Source organism: Rutilus rutilus, assembly GCF_951802725.1.
Source record: "Rutilus rutilus genome assembly, chromosome: 19".
Taxonomy (NCBI): Eukaryota; Metazoa; Chordata; class Actinopteri; order Cypriniformes; family Leuciscidae; genus Rutilus; species Rutilus rutilus.
Genome location: NC_140232.1, coordinates 15,881,450 through 15,902,075, shown reverse-complemented (window position 1 = coordinate 15,902,075; position 20,626 = coordinate 15,881,450). Strand labels below are relative to the sequence as shown.

The window sequence follows — 20,626 nt, the reverse complement described above, 5'->3', positions numbered from 1 at the left end:
CCGAATTTGATTTTAATGTGGCAGCGGAGGGGCTCTGTAAAGCACTGGGTCATAATGCAGAGGTCAGCAGCAGAAGGAAGTGAGAGAGAGATCTAGTCTAGTTCTTAAGCATGACTTTTACTGAGTGGATGAGGAACTTTACCAGACGAATCCACCTAGTCACGAAAGTCATTCAAATAATGAAATGGCTAAATATAGCATTTGAAGGTTGTGTTTGCTCTGTATAACAGCTCTTTCTCTCCCCCACTGCAGGTTTATCCAGCACCCAAAAAACTTTGGCCTGATAGCCTCCTTTCTGGAGAGAAAGGTACACCTGCGTCTTTATTAATACCATCCTCTTCATCTCATTGTTTGCACTGCAGGCTGTGTGCACTGCATGAATATGAACTGAGAGTATGAGCAGAACGAGTAAGGCTTGTGTTTGTGTGTGTCTGCTCACAGACGGTGGCTGAGTGTGTCCTGTTCTACTATCTGACTAAGAAGAATGAGAACTATAAGAACATCGTTCGCAGGAACTACCGTCGCCGAGGCAGGAGCCAGGTAAGCTTGAGACTGCATCTCCCATCCTGCACTTTGACACTTTTATGCTGCGTTTCATTCAAAGTTGTTTAAAGAAGCAAACCACCAATGCTAGTATTTGTTTTTGAGGTTGGCTATCAAAAGAGAAGATCATTATTTTATACATTGTAAAGAGGTTTATTATTGTGTACTGTTTCAACTTTGAAACATTAATATGTTTTTTAGCTTAAAGCACCGCTATTTTGCATGACGTCATATACCAGCATCTTTGCAAAATCAATTGTAGACTTCTGCAGGTTTATGTGTTCAAATTAAAGGTCCCACATCAAGTGGTGTGCTATTGCCAATTAGAAAGCTGGAATTACGACTTCCCGAATTTAATGGAACGCAGAATAAGCACTGAAAACCTCAAGGATGTTGTCTATGGCATTATGTTATATTAAATAGTATAAACATTGTTTATTTGCTTGTGGTTCTGTCCACTCATTTACAGCATTAACGTCATGATTAGAGGTCGACCGATAGTGGATTTTACCGATACCGATAACTAGGTTTGACCGTAAGTGCCGATAACCGATCAGTCAACCGATATTTTTAAAATGAATACTGTATTAAAAACAAACATAACACTCCAAGTAAAACAGTGCTGAACTAAAATGTGCTAAATTAAATAAATATATAAATGAATATATTAAAATGAGAAGTTCTACAGAACGAATTCTACAGAAAATAATTTAAACATTAAAATATTACAGGTTTCTTTAGCTATAACCTTGAAACATACGTAAATTTCATAGGTAACACTTTGCAAGTCCCTTTTGATAACAAGGATGTATTAGCTAGCTTTCATGAACTATTTGCATTATGCAATATACATTTTTACTGCATGTATTATTATCTGAGCAATACAATTGTACCTTGATCATTCATGTTAGTTCATAGTACATTAACTAAGGTTAACAGATACAATTAAAATTAAAACTCAATTTAAAATGTATTAGTAAATGTTGAAATTAACAAACTAATAATGAACAATACTACAACATGTATTATCCTTCGTTAATGCTAAAAATATAATCTTATTGTAAAGTGTTGTAAACCATTTCATATAAATCTAAAGAGTATGCTATGCTTAGAGATGGACATCTTTAAATATCTGCAAAGGCCAGAGCATTAAAATTACATAAATTAATATTACCATGTATAGTCTCTCACTTAATTTGCTTCTATATTAGAACACTTGATGATTATCTAATCAAAATAACAATGTATTGCAGTGATAAAAAAATTATTTAATAAAAAAAATATTTAAACAATTTTTGTTTGTGTCGGCTGAATGAACATATCAATGTTGTGATATGTTTAAATATGCTTAAAGTTACTAGCTTTAAATATGCAACTTCCCCAGCTAATGAATGCATAAAAGTGGCTAGCTGGATATAAACTAATGCAAACAGATGGTAACAATTGCAACATAAAACATTTGGGTCAGGTTTGCGTGTGTTTTTGTCACATTGTTTTAACCGCTTGAGGTACTGAGTCCTCACAGCCTCGACGGCAAACATACTTCTGTTCTTTCTCTGCTAATGCAGCATCTAGTCAACAAATGAATTACTTTATAATGATATGGCAGCATGGACTGGAGTGTTCTGTATTCATACCATTTCGCTGTCAGTGTTTTAGATGTGCATTGAAGTGTCAGCGCTCTCCGTGCAGTGTGTTCTCTCCGTGCTGCGTTCAGCCTCACGTGTTACAATAAACAACACGAGTCGCCAGTGATAGTTTTTATTTGTCCTCTAGAGGCCGCTCTCATTCTGTATAATGCCAGCAGTCTCTTCTCAGCGCTCTGATACTGTGTAATGACAGCACACTCTTCTCAGCCGCTCCAGCAACGGATGCAACCCGGAAAAACTATCGGTGTGGATTTTTACCGATAACGATAGTTCCACCAATCAACTATCGGTACCGATATATATCGGCAAAACCGATGAATCGGTTGACCTCTTGTCATGATTATAGTGTTTATAGTGGCAGTGTGAATTTCGCTCGTCTTTTTAATGAGTTTGCGTTATTAAAAATGAATCGTTATTAAAAATATCACAGGCGCACACCTCAAAGTGAGCTCAAGCCACATGAGGTAATTATCCAGCTCTCTGCCCTGTTGGAGTCCGCCGTGATTCTCTCCTGATCTAAAACACACTCATTAATTTCTGTACGTGTGTGAGAGAGAGATCACGCACACAGAGTCACGGCACTGTTGCGTCGTGAATGTTTGTGTTTTGGTTGAGAGAGAGAGCAGAAGATGAAATTGTTAGAAAGAGAGCTCTCCCTGTGTGTGTGTTGCCTGCAATAATAGCAGGCTCAATAAAAGCTGATAGAATAATGAGCCCACAGACCAAACACATTTGTTTTACTGGTCTTCTGCTGCCGGAGCAGTTCTGCTCAGGTCATTAAATATTGCCTGATCTTAATGGGCTCGCATTAAAATGCTCTCAGCCAGTGCCACAAACACAGAAAGCGAGGGATATAGCGGGATGAGCCTGATGGGTGAGAGAGAGCATGAACAAAAGGGAGACAGAAAAACAGAAAGCAAGTTACAGTATGGGTGAGTGCATCTGTAAATGTGTGTTTAACTGTGCATGAATAACTGAGTGTGTGTGTGTGCATGCAGCACTGTAATGAGGGATGTGGGCAACTGACTTGACATCTAATTGTACTGAAAAAGCCCATTCAGTTTTATCTCTTATATTGCTCAAAATGGTCTATTCAGATTAAAAGTAAAATGTGGAAACTATAATATAGTGTGGCAATACTCATCATGTGAAATACAAAAATGTATAGACTTTTCAGAAGTTTGGTGTCAGTATTTTTATGTAATTTATATGTATTATTAAGATAAAGATTAATATATAAATGTATTTAAGAAAAATATATACTAATAATGAAATAATTAAATACATATTAAAACCATAAGCTAGTCTAAGATACGAAATAGTCTTGCCATTTTTATGCACTCTTGGAGTTCATTAAAAATGTTGCGAATCAGGACCCCAACAGGAAGTTGGGGAAGTTTTCATGACTTCATTATTAATTGAGAGCCTACATGGAATATATTATATTTACTTGGAAAAACTGAATTTGCACTGAATTTCCTGCACTCTTGATCACTCATTGATCTCTCTCTGTCCTCGGTCCCCTCAGATTCTGTCTCTGTCCCCTCCCCCTTCATCCTTCTGTCATCCATTTTTCCCTTTCGCACTAGCCATAGTGGAGCATATTCTCTCCTGACAAAAATAGATGGTTTATTGGGCCTCATAACTCAAAATGGAATTCTTATGTGAAGGAAAACCCAGATACATAGACGTGAGACCTGGGTGATAGGGCCACCACTTCCTCTGGGTGTTTTTTCCTCACTGTGCTTATAAAGGACGTCCTGGTTCTAGACAGCTTTTTGGGCATCTTAGATAAAGTTGAGCTTGAATGGACATATTCTATATAATCAGGATGTTATGTTCATGTATGCCTGCAAATAGGAGAGTTATGTTTTTAGGTTTTTTGAGAGGAAGCAATGTTTTTTATGCTTTTTTTTATTTTTAATTTGCTGTGTTTTGATTGGCTGTGCTTACAGAATAACCAACAGACACAGCAACAGGTGAACCGCAACAACCAGGAGGAGAAAGAAGAAAAAGAGAAAGAGAAAGAAAAAGAGAAGGAGGGAGAACGCGAGGAGGAAAAAGCAGAAGGAGAGGAAAAAGAGGATGGCATGAAGTGAGTATCTTTCTCTCTTTTACTCGTTTTCTTTTCCTCTCATCTCACATCAGTCTGTCAGCTGGGTTTTTTTTTCTCCTTGCGTTTTCTCTCATCGAATCCTTTGAACTTGTGGCCTTACAGCTTGTTTTTCCTCTGTGATTCAGCTTAAACAGAGAAGGCACAGTTACATAACCAGCAGGTGGAAAAAGCATTCTGCTGACTTGCCACTCAACGCTGGTGCTAAAGTCCTCTGATTCAGAGCTCTTTTGAGGCGTTTGCGTGTCACAGACTCTAGGTTACAACTGTGGTCTTGATACAGCAATTTCAGTAGTCAATAGATACCAGTGAAAAGTTTTCTTAAATTTCAATTTAAGTTTTTCAATTAATCAAGTAAACTGTCAGTAATAATAATATATTGTATATAAAATATATATATATTAAAATCTGTTTAAATTTAATACGTTTTAGAGTAATAAATAATACAAAGACCAGTGAGTGGGTTTACTTTTTCTTGTCATGGTCTTTTTCAAAATTCATGGTTGAGTTGTTTGATTAATAGTAACAATGTAATCGACTGGTACTTTTGGTAACACAGCATTCTAGTTTCCACAGAACAATGGCTATGTACAGATGCAGGTTCTGTATCATTTCAGCCTAATTTTATAAGCTGTTTCTGAATGCTAGTTCATTCACAGGTGCACAACCTATATTAAAATACACCAGGGAAGTACAGGTAACCGTGTATTATTCTAAACTAAACCTGTGTAGTCAGCAGTGCTGTAGGGTGTGATTAGAGCACATTAGCACTGGCCCGAATACACAGCCCTCAGTATGCACCGCAGGACGCCAGCTATACATTAAAGGAGTACATTAAGCCGAGTCTGTGCCTTTCTCTGACTTTTCCCCCATGATTCTCAACCTGCGGGCACAGCTGCTGCTCCTATATTTAGTACTGTATCTGCAAGATGGATAATGTGCAGGTAAGATAAATGAGGGTCTGCTCATCCCACAACCACTTCCTGAAGGTGGGATGAACTTGCTAGAGAGAAAAAATTTGCATAGTGTGTTTGTTCGTATGTTTGCAGGTATGTGTGTAATTTTTCTATTGGGGGTGCTCAGAATTTGGACTGAGACCCATAACTGCAAATGATTTATTATTTATTAATTCATAATTTTTGGCCTTTTTATTATGGCTTTATTGGATAGGAAAGGGTTGAGATTAGAAAGAAAAGCACGGGGTACAGAGAGAGAGGTATGGGATCGGCAAAGGACCTCGAGCCGGGAATCGGTCTCCGGAGGTGAAGTTGCACTATATGTCGGAGCACTGCCCATGAGGCTATCGGCTCTGACTCAAGGTGCCTTATTAAAAAAAACTAGGGAAGCACCACAAAATTTTCAGCGAGAATGATTCTGATTTTATTGCATTTAGTGTAAATGGAGATAGAAAGTGGACATGGTCAAGCCAGTTGAGGCTCACGCAGCCTGTTTGGAGAAATCAAAACAAGTGAGCTCGACAGCACACGCAAGGAAACTCACAGTAGCTTATAGAAACATACTGCGGTAAAAAAATTGATATGTATAACATAATATAGTTATATTTATAAGCAACTTCACAATTAAGAGTGCTGTTTTCCAGAATATCCGCACGATTGCAAATGCCATTTCAATAAACAAGTGGTTAATATTAAGTAACTTACATTTTAGACACTAGTCCGAGCAACACACAGCAGTGCTGCGTTATAGACCTTATTGAGAGCAGCGCCATGACAGGTATGAAAGTGAGGCCGTGAGGGATAGACTTGCCGTGTTTCCAATGGCATCCACTGTAAAAAGCTGTAGATTACTTACAGTTTTCCACAGCTTATATTGTCGGGAGTTCTTTGTCAACTGAAATTTCTTGGAAAGATATTTTTCCAGTGTTTTATGAGCAGAACAAGTTGAAGAGTTGCATGTCTGTCCCTCACAGCCTCGCTTTCATTCCCATTAAAAATCAAAGATGGCGCTGCTGTGAATAAGATCTATGGAATGATTCAGTGTTTTTTAACGAAGCGGGCGAGTCAATGATTGACCCATTCTTAAAGACAGGTTTTTTTTTTTTTTCATTCTTGAATGAATCAGCCATTTCAATGAATCGGTGACGCATACATTTAATGTTAGGGAATATTGCTCTTTATAAAGTAAAAAAATGCCTTGGAAATCAATTTAATTGGGCAAATATAACAAATATGCTGATTTAAGTAAGAGCTGATAGAACACTGATGAGAATATTGCTTTCAAATAAATTACATTTCCTTTTTTACTTGAACAAGTGAATGACCGAGCACACAACAAGGCTTAATGTTGAACCCCGTATATATTATGTTATGTATATATATTTTTTATATTTAATATATTTATTCAATTTCGGGGGGAAATCAATAAGCAGATTATGAAATGAACAATGTGATTACTGCATCAGCAAAATGTAGGATGTGACTTTGATAATGATTATTTTTTTTGTGTGTTCTTGCAGAGATGACACCTCTGGTGAGGACGGGGAGGAGAAAGAGCCTCCTGTAGCCGTTAAAGGCCGTCGCACCGCAAACAGCCGCGGACACCGGAAAGGACGAGTCACCCGCTCTATGACCAACGAGCAGGAAGAGAACACTTCACCTCTCAGCAGTGAGCTAGGTTAGCAAACACACTCACATACCGTTGACACTTTCAGTGGGTCTCTGAGGTCACGTGTTCAAATGAGTTCTTTGTTTTGTTCTCTGCAAATTAACCGTGCACGACCTTTTATTGTACAACATGGTCCCATTTTAGTTTTATAACTTCACTTTTCCATTTCCCCCAAATTGCGAGGACATTTTAACAGCAATATTAACAGAACAATAATGATCCTAATAATGAAATTCTGTACAGATACTTCGATTTTTGAGTAGAAAACATCTGTCCCCTCACTTTTTTAGAGATCAGTGGCTTCATCTAGCTTAGCTAAGAGTCAGGGTTCGTACGGGTGCTTGAAATCCTTGAAAGTGCTTGAATTTTGATGTTGTGTTTTCAAGGTTTGAAAAGTGCTTGAATTTTGGATAAAATGCTTGAAAATGCTTGAATTTGTAACTGTATTTCTTTCACAAGAAATATCTTTCTGACGAAATAGTTCTTTATTAAATGGAGAAAAAAAAATGTAGCCCTTCAGAATCAGATACAGATTGATTTGCGTTACGCTGGCCAGAGCAAAAGTAGGCGGAGTTTTAATTTTGATTTCTGCGGTTGTTTGGATGCACCGTTTTTATTGGCCACGCAGCGGCAACAGTTGAACTATTTTAAACTTTGACGGCGGCGTGCGCGTGAGCTCGTTGAGCCCATAGACTGTAAAAAATAGGTTGAGCCCCGCTTTGGTCCGAGTTGCACGGCGCAAGCCATTGAAATATAGGCCTATTGGTTTCATTTCATAGCGCAGCGCAGTCCGCGTCCTATCTGAAAGGGCCATTAGTGACTGAAAGTACGTGGTGTGATAATGTAATGTAAGTATTGCATGCCATGTCCGTTATGTCACGTTCATTTGTGGAATATGCAGTGAACATCGCTAAAATTACAGAACTGTAATGTGCAAATTAACCTGCAAACGTTAGCCCAGTGCATAACAACAGTCGTTGATTGCTGAACTGAAATAAGTCAGTGTCATAAGTAGTATACTGTTACTGTAGGATAGCCCTATGCAATATTTACACTGCTCTATTCCAGTAAATGTAACGTTATTAGCTAACGTTGTGTCTTGGCCCAAGACATCTTGGCAAGGAAATACATTTATCAGGCAGGTGCCTGTGCACTCAGATATTGTTCAAACCTTGTCTATATCAAGAATGTGTCCCAAAACGGGAAGGCCTGTCAAATATTTCTGTTCAAATCCTAAGTCTTCATATTTTTAATTAATTCAGTTTTACAGCCTATCACATTATCTGGTAAGCAATATTTGGACATTAATATAATGAAAAGTATATTATTCATATGTTTTAGGCTATATACTTAGTGATACATTTTGAAGAATAAAACTTGTGATTGGCTTAAATATTAGGGCTGCACAATATATCGAAATATTGCAAATGTATATATTACAATATGCATAACTGCATATCGCAACGGCTTGCAATAACTGGGGTCATGAACAAAAGACAAAGAAAATGCTCACTGCTTTTGGCTGAATAGGCTAACTTTTGTAGCTTTAATAAGAATCAGTATATTTAATTCATGCAGTGAAAACTAAGCAGTGTTTATTTTTACATTTGATTAATCAGTTTCTGTTGTTAAATAAACCTAATGTAGGATAACCTGAACCCCTAAACCCCAGTGATGTTAAAATAACACTTCTTATGCTACAGAACACTGATGTTCACTGTCTTGAAGTTGTAGGGATATTTTCTTATCACAAAAAGAATGTGAAAAACGTATGTGTAGGTTATATAATTTTAAAGATAATTTAATTTAATTTGACACACTTTAAGCATTATCGTATCGCATATTGAATATCGCATTATTTAATGAGTTATCGCATATCTCATTTTTCTTCAATATCGTGCAGCCCTCTGCTATTATGAAACATTTGGCTGTTTATCTCTTTTGATGTGATAAAAACACTAAATAATAATTTTAACTATGTATTGGTATGTAATTTACGGTAGTGTAAGGTGCTGGAAAAAGCTTTAAAATGGACCTGGAAAGTGCTTGAAAAGTGCTTGAATTTGACCTTGGAAAAAGTGTACGAACCCTGAAGAGTGTTCTTGAACTTTCGCAAAAATATTAAAAAGGTGCCCTATACTTCAGCGTGAGGATCTAAACATGGCCTGTGCCAGCCCTTGGCCTTTACTAATGTCCATCACAAGAGCTTGAGTCATTTCAATAGGTCGCTTCACCTCGAGTTTGAATTCTTTATTTATTTTTTAATTTTTTCAGATTTGTTAAATGTTGTTGATTGAAATATATTATCGAAACATAAGAAACCGTTTTGTAGTTTTTAATCTCTACTCATTTAATTAGATGGTACCTGCACTTAGAAATTAGAAATCAGAAAATAGCTGCTCAGGTTGTTACCAAGATGGTTGCTGACTTGCCTAATAAAGACCTTTTCTTCTTTGTATTTCAGCAAACCTGGAGATGAACGAAAGCTCTCGCTGGACTGAAGAGGAGATGGAGACGGCAAAGAAAGGTCAGTACTTATTTTGTGTGTTTGTGTATTTTGTCACCAATGTGTTTATTGAATATACAACTTGCCCACTGGATGGATCCATTTGTGCACATTCAATTAAGTTAGAAAAGGTCATAATGGGCTTTCTGTTTGTCTTCATAGGATGTTGACGGTTAGGATTTCCCTGTGTCAAATTAACTAGATGTAACTCTGCCTGATAAGACATGTAACACTCAGCCTAGCAACTCCACAAACATTTACATGAGCATTAAATCACACGCTGTGCCCTTGGCCTCATTTCACACACATCCACTCAGTGATACACATAATAATGTGTCTAAATGTGGGTACTGTGTCTTTACATGACAGCTGGTTGTTCAGATCTGCTGCTTTCATTTACTCATGGTTTAACAAACAGCTTCGTTACTGGACCTTGAAACGTCTTCATGAGGGATTGTATTTGAGGGAAAAGGACAGAAAGCCTGAGTAAAGAGCAAAGGTCTAATCTTCTCTTGTTCGTGTTTGGACTGTAATGTAGACTGTTAGTGTGTTAAACGGCCGCTCCGCTGACCTACTTCAGATGAGCTACTTCCACGTCACTCTGTTAACGGCTCTGTGTTTCTCTGGCACCGGCACATATCTGATCCATCGGGCCTCCTGCCTTACGCTGCTCTGGCTTACAAGATCTGTAACTTAATAACACTTCATTAATGATAAAGTCCCCTGAGCCAAATCAGATTTGTTGTTTACAATCACAAGAACTTGTCCTTGCCTTCATGCCAACAAGTATTAATTTATGTAATGTAGAATCTGAATCTGATTTACATTTTATAGATATTCACTTTTTTTATTTTTTTTGAAGAGCGCTCTGTCCTTCATTTATAAACATTTAAATGTTTTTAAAGCAAGAACCCTATTTATTTAATTAAATTAAATATTATTTTTATTAATTTACTCATTCATTCATTCCTTGATTTATGTATTATTATTAATTGATTCATTCATATATTTAAATGATTTTGTGCAAGAACCATGTTTATTCTTTTAATTATTTACTAATTAATTTCTTTATGTATTTAGTTGTTCTTTTAAATATTTAAATACATTATTTTGGTGTAAGAACCCTATTTTTATTTACTTATTAATTTACATAATAATTTATTTATTCATTCATTCATTTTTTTTGCATTTTTATTATAAATGGATGTCTCTCATTAACATAGTGTCATAGTCACAATCATTAACATGTCTCTCTTTAACACCGTCAAAGCAAAGCCTATACCTCAGTCTTTCCCACCAGAGTGTTGCTGTTGTTTTTAACGTCAGTGTACCCGCTTCATCTTCTAGTCTGTCTCCAAATATCCTGCCACCCCTCATCCCTTGACCCTTTTAATGCCAGTCAGATACCCCGTCTGTCCTTTATAAAGCAGCTTACAGCTCTCTGTGCTAATGTGTTTATCCGTGATCATTTTTAAAGTGAGAAAGAGAGAGACAACAGTAATATATGTTAATGGCACCTGGCTGTCTCGCTACATTCCTGCACAGAGAGAGAGAGCAGCTCTTCTCTGTGACTAATGCACGCTGGCACGGCCTTTTAAAGGCAGGGTGGCCTCGCTTGTGTGCACGTCTCTGAGTAAATAAGGGGAAGTAAGTGTGAATGTGGCTGTGAGGGCACTTCATTGTAGGATGTATATATGTATATAACCTAAAGCTACTGCACACAGCTCTCCTCATGTGTCTTTTTTTAGATGCTTTTCTTTAGAGACAGTAGCTGCAGACTGATGTATGTACTGTGTATGGATATAAACATCATCTTATCTGTAGTAAACAAACGTGACATTCTACTTGTGTTTTTTACTTAATATAAACAGGAATGAGTTGCTCCAGTTGTCACTCCTGTAAATAAGTCAGTGTGAACAGAACAGGATTCAGCTCTCAGAAGAGGACTGACAACTTCTTTCTTTCTTTCTTTCTTTCTTTCTTTCTTTCTTTCTTTCTTTCTTTCTTTCTTTCTTTCTTTCTTTCTTTCTTTCTTTCTTTCTTTCTTTCATCCGTCCGGCCCTATTTTTCTGTTTTCCTTTCTATGTTTATTTGTCTCTCTCTTTCTCTCTCTGTCTTTATTCATGTCTGTCTTTACCTCTGTTTGTGTTTCTTGTCTGTCGGTCACTGTCATTCTGATTGTCTTTCATTCTGTCTCTGTTAGTCTTCCTTTCTTTCTCTCTCTCTCTCTCTCTTTATATATATATATATATATATTATTTCTGTCTTCTCTCTTTGTCTGTCTTTCTCTCTCTCTTTATTTATATCTCTGTCTTTCTTTTTATCTGTCTCTTACTGTCTTTCTATCTGTCTTTTTTCTGTTTTTTAGTTTCCTTCTTTCTGTAGCTTTGAGTGAGTGGTTGGATTCGGTTGTTGGAGTACAGAGAGAAAGGAAGTGGCTGAATTGTGGGTTGGCACGAATTAGAGGATTTGGCAAGCCTCCCTGTTTCTCTCTCTCTCTCTCTCTCTCTCTCTCTCTCACACACACACTGTTGTTAAGGACTGTGTGTAGAGGTCACATTGAAGAAGAAAAGCAGGTCAGTTAGGAGGAATTGCTTTCCCTCTGCTTTCTCATGATATCAACATCAAACCTCTCACATCTCTATCCCTTTCTCTCTATTCCTGACACAATCTATTGGTCTTATTGTCTGTTTGCTTTAGTGTTTGAGCGTAGATGCGTTTGGCGCAGATAATATGCATTAGAGAGCGTAGAAGCGTTTTGGCGCAGATAATATGCATTAGAGAGCGTAGAAGAGACAGAATGATAGAAGAGATCAAATGAGGTTGTGGAGGGAGGGTGGGAGGGAGAGAGGGAGGGAGGGAGGACGGGCATTAGGGAGGTGGAGTCACTGCATCTCAGCTTCACTTTGCTGTTAAAGTCCAGCCAAGCGGCAGCCAGTGAAGAGAAGTGGAAAAAAACTGTGGCCTTGAGACAGAAAGAGAGAGGGCTGGCGAGAGAAAGCATGTGAGTTTGATAAATAGACAGAGAGAGAAAGCGAGAGAGAGAGGAAAAAGAGAAGAGCTGCTGCATTTAGAGAGAATCAGAGAAACGACAGCACAACTATCAGAGGAGGAATGGGGAGCTCATTTCCCTCCCAAACACCACTCCCTTTTTCTCTCTCTTAATTCTTGCTCTTCCTCACGCTGTGCTGGAGCTCCAAGAGCCTCTGCTGTGCATTTCTATGGAGATCATGTGGGTGAAATGAAAAGACAGATGGAGCGATAGAGAAGAGTGGACCAGTGGACCGCATATTTTCTTTATGCAACTCCCTGATTGGATGATCCACAGTGGACCAGTGCTGAGGATTTTGATTGGATGCAGCATTGGCACATGCTCTTGAATTACCAAAGCTGATTGGACAGCATAGTCTTATTGGAGTACTCTTATATTTGGAGGTCTGGATTGTGTAGTGAATAAAAAATCCAGTGCTTTGAAATTAAAGATGGATGAAAACTGCATTTCAGGAAGTTGATTGGGCTTTCACTGGATTTAACTGCAACTTTGCCATTTGTTGGATTGGGCAATAAAAGAGTTTCCTTGACTTTTGACCTGCCATGTAAAAGTACTTCTGGGTGATTGTGTGTGTAAGAATTGCTAAGCAGGCTTTATTTAAACAGTCTTTGCACTGTCAGTGGGTGTTTGCCATGTTACATAGATTAGGATGTGCCTGTGTTTCTGACAAACAACTGGAAGTTTGAGGAATAAACAGAGATAGAAACAAGGATCAGAGATGGTGAGGATAACAAATCAGACTTCAAGTGATGTCTTGCTTTGCTTTGTTTATTTGTTTGTTACCAAGGGCATTTTTTTTATTGAGCTCAATGCACCTACACTCTTCATTTTATCTCTCCATCTCATTTTCTCTCTCTCCCTGTCCAAGCTAAATTGTAGCTTTGATGTGGAGGGCAGCAGTGCTTTATTGTGGTCACTAGCGATATAAATCAAAGCAACTATTTAGACTGGACAAGATAGGTTCCTAATGTGAAGCTAAACAGCACACTACGACTTGGCTGGTGTCTGCTGAGCGTTAGCGTGGTGTTAAATGATTGAGAACAGTTCATGTCTGGTTGCTGCCCCACTTTCCTTCTTCAGACAGCAAGCTGCAGCAAATGATCTTTGACCTTTTATTGAGGTTTTCCTTAATGACGACGCAAGGCTGGCCGGATGGGAACGCTTGAGGCTTCCGTAACTGGCACACAAGGATTTTGTTTGTTAGTGTTGAAAGATATTGTCTGTTCCGCAGTGTGTAATATAAATCTTATTTAAACTGTAACAGCCTTGGTGCTGCCCTATTTTGAGTGAATAAGACTTAGTGGGACACCAGGTAGGGGAAAATAAGTGAGACCTACACACATACACTGCTGTTCAAAAGATTGGGGTCAGTAAGATTGTTTTAAAAATGTTTTTGAAAGAAGTTTCTTATGATAACCAAGGCTACATTTTCTATTTGAACATATTTTAAAATGTCATTTATTCCTTTGATGGCAAAGCTTGATTTTTCAGCAGCCATTACTTCAGTCTTCAGTGCCATTTGATCCTTCAGAAATCATTCTAATATGTTGCTTTGGTGCACAAGAAATATTTCTTATTTTTTAAATATTTGAAACATTATAAATGCCTTTACTGTCAATTTAGATCAATTTAATGCATCTTTGCATAATAAAAGTATTCATTTCTTTCTGATCACAGTCTTTTGAACTGTAGTTTAATTACTAAATTTGCCAGTTATTTTACACAGTTTTACTCAAAATTCACAAAAAAGAAAACTGAAATGTTTAAAATCCATTGAAAACTGTATACAATGTATACTGGTCTCCCTCACCAGGTCTCATTCCCCTTTTTTTCTCCTCCTCATTTCCTGTTCTATGTATCAATAAAATGAGAAATGTTTTAGTTTGCGTCATGCATTTAGTGACACGGTTTCTCATGGAAAGAAATAACTATGATGATAGGCCTATCATTCATAGCTCTGCTTCCTTTTTTTGCATTAGTAAAGTGAGAATGTTCCTTCCCTTACTTTCACTCCATAGGTCTGCTCCAGTATGGTCGAAACTGGTCTGCCATTGCCAAGATGGTGGGCTCCAAAACCGTCTCTCAGTGCAAGAACTTCTACTTCAACTACAAGAAGAGACAGAAACTGGATGAGATTCTGCAACAGCATAAAATAAAATCGGTCAGTTTCTTTTACAGACACGCTTCCTAGAGAGCGTGGGATTAATTATTTATAATTGTCAGTAGTATTGGTTTCATGTTGTGGGTTTTTTTGTAGGAGAGAGAGCGTAAAGCCAGGCGTAAAGGTAAAGCTCTTCAGAACGAGGAGGCCAGCGCTCCATCTGCTGCAGAGGAAGAGGAGATGGAGGGATCGGGAGTCAGCGGCAATGAAGAAGAAGCTCAGGAGGATGGAGAGGGTGCGTACACACACAAACACTTGAGACTCACACTACCACATCATGCAGTAACTTTTAAAATGATTCATTTCCATTCAAAGAGTCATTTGTTGCACATTACTCACTGACTGTTTAATGGAAGTAATGAAACTCAGTGGTAACATCTGAGAAACAAATTAGCAGTTCAGTAATTTTTTATCAGACATAGCTATAAAACGAATCACAATGAAACACCTCTGAGATTTTGCGGTTGCCAGGAAATCCCACAGCAGCTCGTGCTTTTCTCAGAATATCAGGAACACGTGGCCGAGACTCACCTATGACCTCACCCGTGATAGAACCCTGACCTACTTTTGTCAAGTTCTGAGAAAGAGGCGACACTCTGCACAAACATGGATTGCTTTTTCAGGGGAGCTGTATTTTGGGAAGTGGCTAGAGGTGTAGTTGTCACTGTCTTGCTGTCAAAGTGTGTGTCGTGCTGTGGATGTAGTTTTGGAGCTGTACTTCCACACGTCCACCATGCAGCTATGAAATGAGTGTTTTGTCCTGTGTGTTTGGCAATCAGGTGTGGCTTGCCGATAAATGGCTTTCGTAAGCTTTCATAAAGCCACATTTATCAGGTCAAAGCTTGTGAAAGAAAGCCAGCAAGGGAAGTGCTTATTATGTTATGGTTATTGTGTAATTACTTCCAGCTGGGAGAGCACACTCAACGGCTGGGGTTTGTTATGCCAGTGGGAAAATGAGGCTTATCATAATCCTCTGCTGTGTATTTACTAGTTATGTTTACTTTTTGATTTGACAAAGAACATGTTAGATTTAGATATGAGTGATTCTTTCGTTTAGGAGCTTTTGTGCCAAAGGATGATTTTAAAAATGTTTCATATTGTTAAAGGTTACATTTGTCAGAGTTTCATTATTTTGGACTTATATTTGGTCTTCAGTATTATTAGTATTAGTATTTTTTTTTTTTTTTTTTTTTTTAAAGCGATATTTTGTATTTATGTAAACAATGTATGTGCTGCTGTCATTTCCATCATGCTAATCATTTTAGAGAACAGTCAAGTTTTTCTAACAAGTTTCTCTAAAACTTTTAAAGTTAATTGACAGCTTGCTAACTTTTGTTAAATGTTTATCCAGCTATTTCTCCAAAAAGTGAAATGTCATTACCATCATACACAATATCCAGATTCCACACAATCACACACTACCGTTCAATAGTTTGGAAGAAATTCATATTTTTTATTCAGCAAGGTTGCATTAAATTGATCAAAAGTGACAGTAAAGACTATTTCAAATAAATGCTGTTCTTTTGAACTTTCTATTTATCAAAGAATCCTGAAAAAATGTATCATTATTTCCACAAAAATATTCAGCACAACTGTTTTCAACATAGATAATAATAAGAACTGTTTCTTGAGCTCCAAATCAGCATATTATTATGATTTCTGAAGGATCATGTGACACTGAAGACTGGAGTAATGATGCTGAAAATTCAGCTTTGTCATCTCATGAATCTAAAAAATTGTAATAATATTTCTCAATATTACTGTTTTTGTCAAATAAATAATGCAGCATGGGTCAGCATAAAAAAAAATCTTACCTTGCACAAACATTTGAATGGTAGTGTATTTTACCAAAAAAGGCTGATCAAGCCCATAATCAGATCTTTATTCCAAGACATGGGAGAAAAAACACTTTAAATCACCAAACCACACTCAACAGATCAGCTACCGTCCATGTCATGCCCTCTTACAACGTTTCCCATCACCTTTTTTTTCAGGTGGAGCCAATAACAGCTCAGACACTGAGAGCCTCCCTTCCCCACGCTCCTCCGATGACAGTAAGGTCAAAGAAGAGGGCTCGGCGCGGCCCAAATCTGCACCCAACGCTACTTCCTCCTCCTCCTCCTCCTCCACGGACAAGGACATGACAGCTGTGGAGACAGGGCCGGATGAGAAGCCAAAAGTGGAGAGGGGAGAAGGGGAGCAGGGAGGATTGAAGCAGGAAGTGAAGATTGAACCAGGGGAGGGTGGTAAGGAGGTGGCAGGAGAAGATAAGAAGCCTCCTGCCCTGGAGGTGGAGGAAGGCAAGAAAGAGGTCAAGAAGAAAGAGCACGGAGGAAAGAGCGGAGCTCACGACAGCGACTCCAGCGCCACATGCAGCGCCGATGAGGTGGAGGAGACTGAAAGCTCAGAAAAGAACAGGTGAGAATGTGTGTGTTTGGCAGTGAGGGTTGATTGGTTGCTTGGGTGGGGTCTGATGTGTTTTGTGGTTAAGGAGGCTGGGATTGTTGATTTGTCCTGTAGGACTCTATTTTTTCCATGACAGCAAACACTGTATATGTTGGCCGAGTCAGGGGAAACATTACCCTGTTAGCTTGCCAAACATAACAGAGCGAGAAGTGTGTGTGTGTGTCTGTCTGGCTATCTTTCGTGTATTTTGCATTTTACATTTCCATACGATTGCATGTGGAAAGTCTATATTTGTTTATGTGTGGTGGGATGATGATTAAGTGTGTGTGTTTGTGGGTTTGTGGCATTAATGGGCTGTTTACAAAGACAGTAAATAAGAGAGAACCACAACCATATTAAGCAATAACACTTCTCACTCTCAACACAATGACGTCTCCTAGGCCGAGTTTGTTGAATTTCGCCCATGATGGAGTGATCTCTTCTCCAGTTCAGAAACCACTGGACCTCAAAACGCTCAAGCAGAGAGCGGCCGCCATACCTCCCATTGTGAGTATCCCAACATTCATCTGCTTTTCATCCTGCCGTTATTCATGTTCAGTCAGTTGTGGTTTGAACTTCATGAGGTTTTTAACATAAACCATATCTGGCCAGATTACACAGATTAGCATCTTCTCTCCATGTTGCCATGGTTACTAAGGCTGTTTTTAATCCAATGAGATGCTAGTTTTCCACCTCTGCTCTTAGCTATTCAGACACTCATGATGAGTTTACAGAAGACTGAACGGTCTGAGCTCTGGCGAGAGGAGGGGTGTGGAAACTGATATGTGCTGTTTTAAGAGGACCTCGTAATTTCCCTCTTCTTTATTAGTCTGTATTTTTAAAGGGACGTATTTTTTCCCCCTGACTTCTACATGGCTCAAATGGGTTTGGTTGTTGCTGTCCATTTAAGATTGCATGTAAATTACCTCGTTTATAATTGACTAGCAGTTTTTTGCATGTGAGCACCACCCACTCTGTTACTGAAGTCAGTGATGTGGACATGGGTGGTTATTAGGGGTATGCAATATGTATTGTTTACAATAATATCATAATAGCTGTTTCAACAATGTGCAAGCTGACCTTATCGAGTATGTCACTCACTTTGAAAAAACAAAATCATACCTTGATACTGAACACTTTTGCTGTGTGATGTAGCCTATTATAATTCAGTTAGAATGTAATTACTCAAATAAGTACTGAGTGATATTAATTAACTACGTGTACCTACTGTAGAGTTATGGTTGGGTTTTGGGTTAGTTACTTGTAATTATGCATATTTTACTGTTATTACTGTAGTAAGTACATGTAGTAACGTGTAACTACGTCACCTTAAAATAAAGTGTTACCATCAATTTAAAGGGGGAAATATTGTCCGTTTTCCCCCCACCTCGTCAATATTGCACACCCTTGGCGGTCATGTTAATGTGCTTATAGTTGTGATATTGTAAACATTGTGTTTTTCTTAATGACTCCTCTTCCTGTTAATCTAGTTTTTCATGTTATGGCACATTTAAGTAGATTATAAACATGTACATGTCTTCTGTAATGGTTTATAGTAAGCATAAAATAAGCATTTTGTCTTTGTGTGTAGATGCCAGAGGTGTCAGTAGCAGGACGAGATAACCGGCCTGGGTTGCTAGGGAAGCAGCAGGCTATGCCCCATGCTCTTGCGTTATACCAGCAGCAGATTACCATGGCACATGAATCCTCCCAAGAGGCCAAACAGCAGCAGCCACAGCCAACCAAATCTCAGCATTATCCAGGGGTCGGGGACTCAAGTAGCCCACGGGTCAGGACTCGCAGCCCTGGTGTCTCTGACAGAGAGAGAGAGGGTAAGCTGCTCATGTTCCTTATCCCACATTATCCTTTCATCTGTTCCTTCAGTCCGTTTCCCTCCTCAGCTTTCTCAACCACCATTGTTTTCCTTGGTTGTGTCAACCCCACCAGTTAAGCAAGTTCTGATGTGTGTGTCTGTGCACATGTGAGTGGTAGGGTTGTTGTATTTTTGAATGCTGTGAAGAGTGTGTTGGTTGTAAATATAGTAAAAAAAAGATGGTGTATTCAGTCAAGACCCGACCACCTAGACAGACAGGTAGTGAACAACCACCAACAGCAGTTCACCTTGTTACCTGACACGTGCAGATCTGAAATGAATGCTGCCTTAGTAACAGGCTGATGTGCACATTAAACATTATTTGGCAAGTTTTCACGAGCAAAATCCAGCCGTTTCTATAGAAATCAATGCTATCTTTAATGGGTTCAAGTTAGTCACCCGGATTCGCCGTGTTAACCATAAAAACAATGCTTGGTTTAAAAGTGTGAGCTGTGCTTCATACATCGCTACGCTATTGAACATAGACCATCACCTTTTTTGCCTGCAAAATTTTGCTAATGTGACCACATCCAAACTGAAATCTTGTTTAGTTTCAATAAAATCTTGCATAAAAAGTCTAATTCTAATAAGATCTAAATGAACTTGCACTGTTTATGAGTCATTAGAACTAAACCATTGAAATATTTTTGTAATGTTTAAACCTTATAATAACATTGCTAGTCTTTACTCTCCGTACACATAAAATTAGGGATGCGCAATATATTTGTGACCATATTAGAATGAGCTAAGAGAAGTTATTCTTATTTTTTATAATGTCCATCAGGAACTACTTCATATTTATTACACTGCTCTTTGGCACACTTGAGTCTAAAAAATCAGTTGCAGCATTCTGCTGTAAAAAAAAGTCTGATTTCCATATCTGTGCTAGTCTCTTGTATCACTCTGTGGCCTCTTTCAAAGTAAAAAAAAAAAAAAACTTATGCTGTATTACTTTTTAGACTGATTGGGCATTATCCTTTTTTTAAACTTGTTTTCTGTATATTCTTTATTTAAATGCATCCCTGCAATGTGCAGACACATTGGTGTAGATTTTTTTATATCGACCGTAACATGAAAATATAATTGAAGGCCTATTTTTAGTCAGTGATTTAAATTTTATATAAAAGAGAAGCCCTTTAAAAAGAAGTTAAATGGATGAGGACAGGGAGAGGAAGTCCTTTTTTTCTGGAAAGGGTGGGATTATCTCATCTCAGTATCACTTCACGCCATGAATGGGAGTCCTCAACAGGGAAATTTCACTTCATTAAGCAAAGATGGTTGTGGTGATATTAAATGTGGGCACTCAGCACTGAGTTAAGTCACAAAACTGCTCCTTTTGAGTACTTGGAGAGAAAGAGAGTCTTGGGTCATGGCCATGTGATGAGCTGCAGTGTGTCTGTCCCTGCAGAGCTGGAGTGGAACGAGAGATGGCTTCAGGCTCTGCTACATGGATTACGTAGGTTTACACACCACACGCGCATACTCACACACTGTTAGATCAGACTCTAATCAAGCGTGTTGATTTCTGGGAGTGTGAATGATTCGCAGATGTGTTTGCATGCCGCTACGCTCGCAGATTCCAGCTTACAGTGTTGATGAGCCTTATGATGAGTGGAATAACTGCTATCTGTGTGTTTTCACACTGGAGATTGCTGCTTT

General features: G+C 38.3%; 1 protein-coding gene across 3 annotated transcripts in view; it reads left to right on the top strand.

The window, feature by feature from the left end:
• Positions 1-20,626, top strand: part of ncor2 (nuclear receptor corepressor 2) — a 110,365-nt gene that overhangs the window by 70,817 nt on the left and 18,922 nt on the right. For 2 of the 3 annotated variants that reach the window (XM_084389874.1, XM_084389873.1), the window contains 11 exons: positions 253-307; positions 442-540; positions 4,148-4,287; positions 6,782-6,939; positions 9,395-9,457; positions 14,507-14,649; positions 14,746-14,884; positions 16,644-17,067; positions 17,496-17,601; positions 18,686-18,926; positions 20,376-20,423. In XM_084389874.1, coding sequence (XP_084246000.1) covers positions 253-307; positions 442-540; positions 4,148-4,287; positions 6,782-6,939; positions 9,395-9,457; positions 14,507-14,649; positions 14,746-14,884; positions 16,644-17,067; positions 17,496-17,601; positions 18,686-18,926; positions 20,376-20,423 — 1,616 coding nt within the window. The remainder of the gene's footprint in view (positions 1-252; positions 308-441; positions 541-4,147; positions 4,288-6,781; positions 6,940-9,394; positions 9,458-14,506; positions 14,650-14,745; positions 14,885-16,643; positions 17,068-17,495; positions 17,602-18,685; positions 18,927-20,375; positions 20,424-20,626) is intronic. The other variant, XM_084389875.1, reaches the window with a different exon arrangement.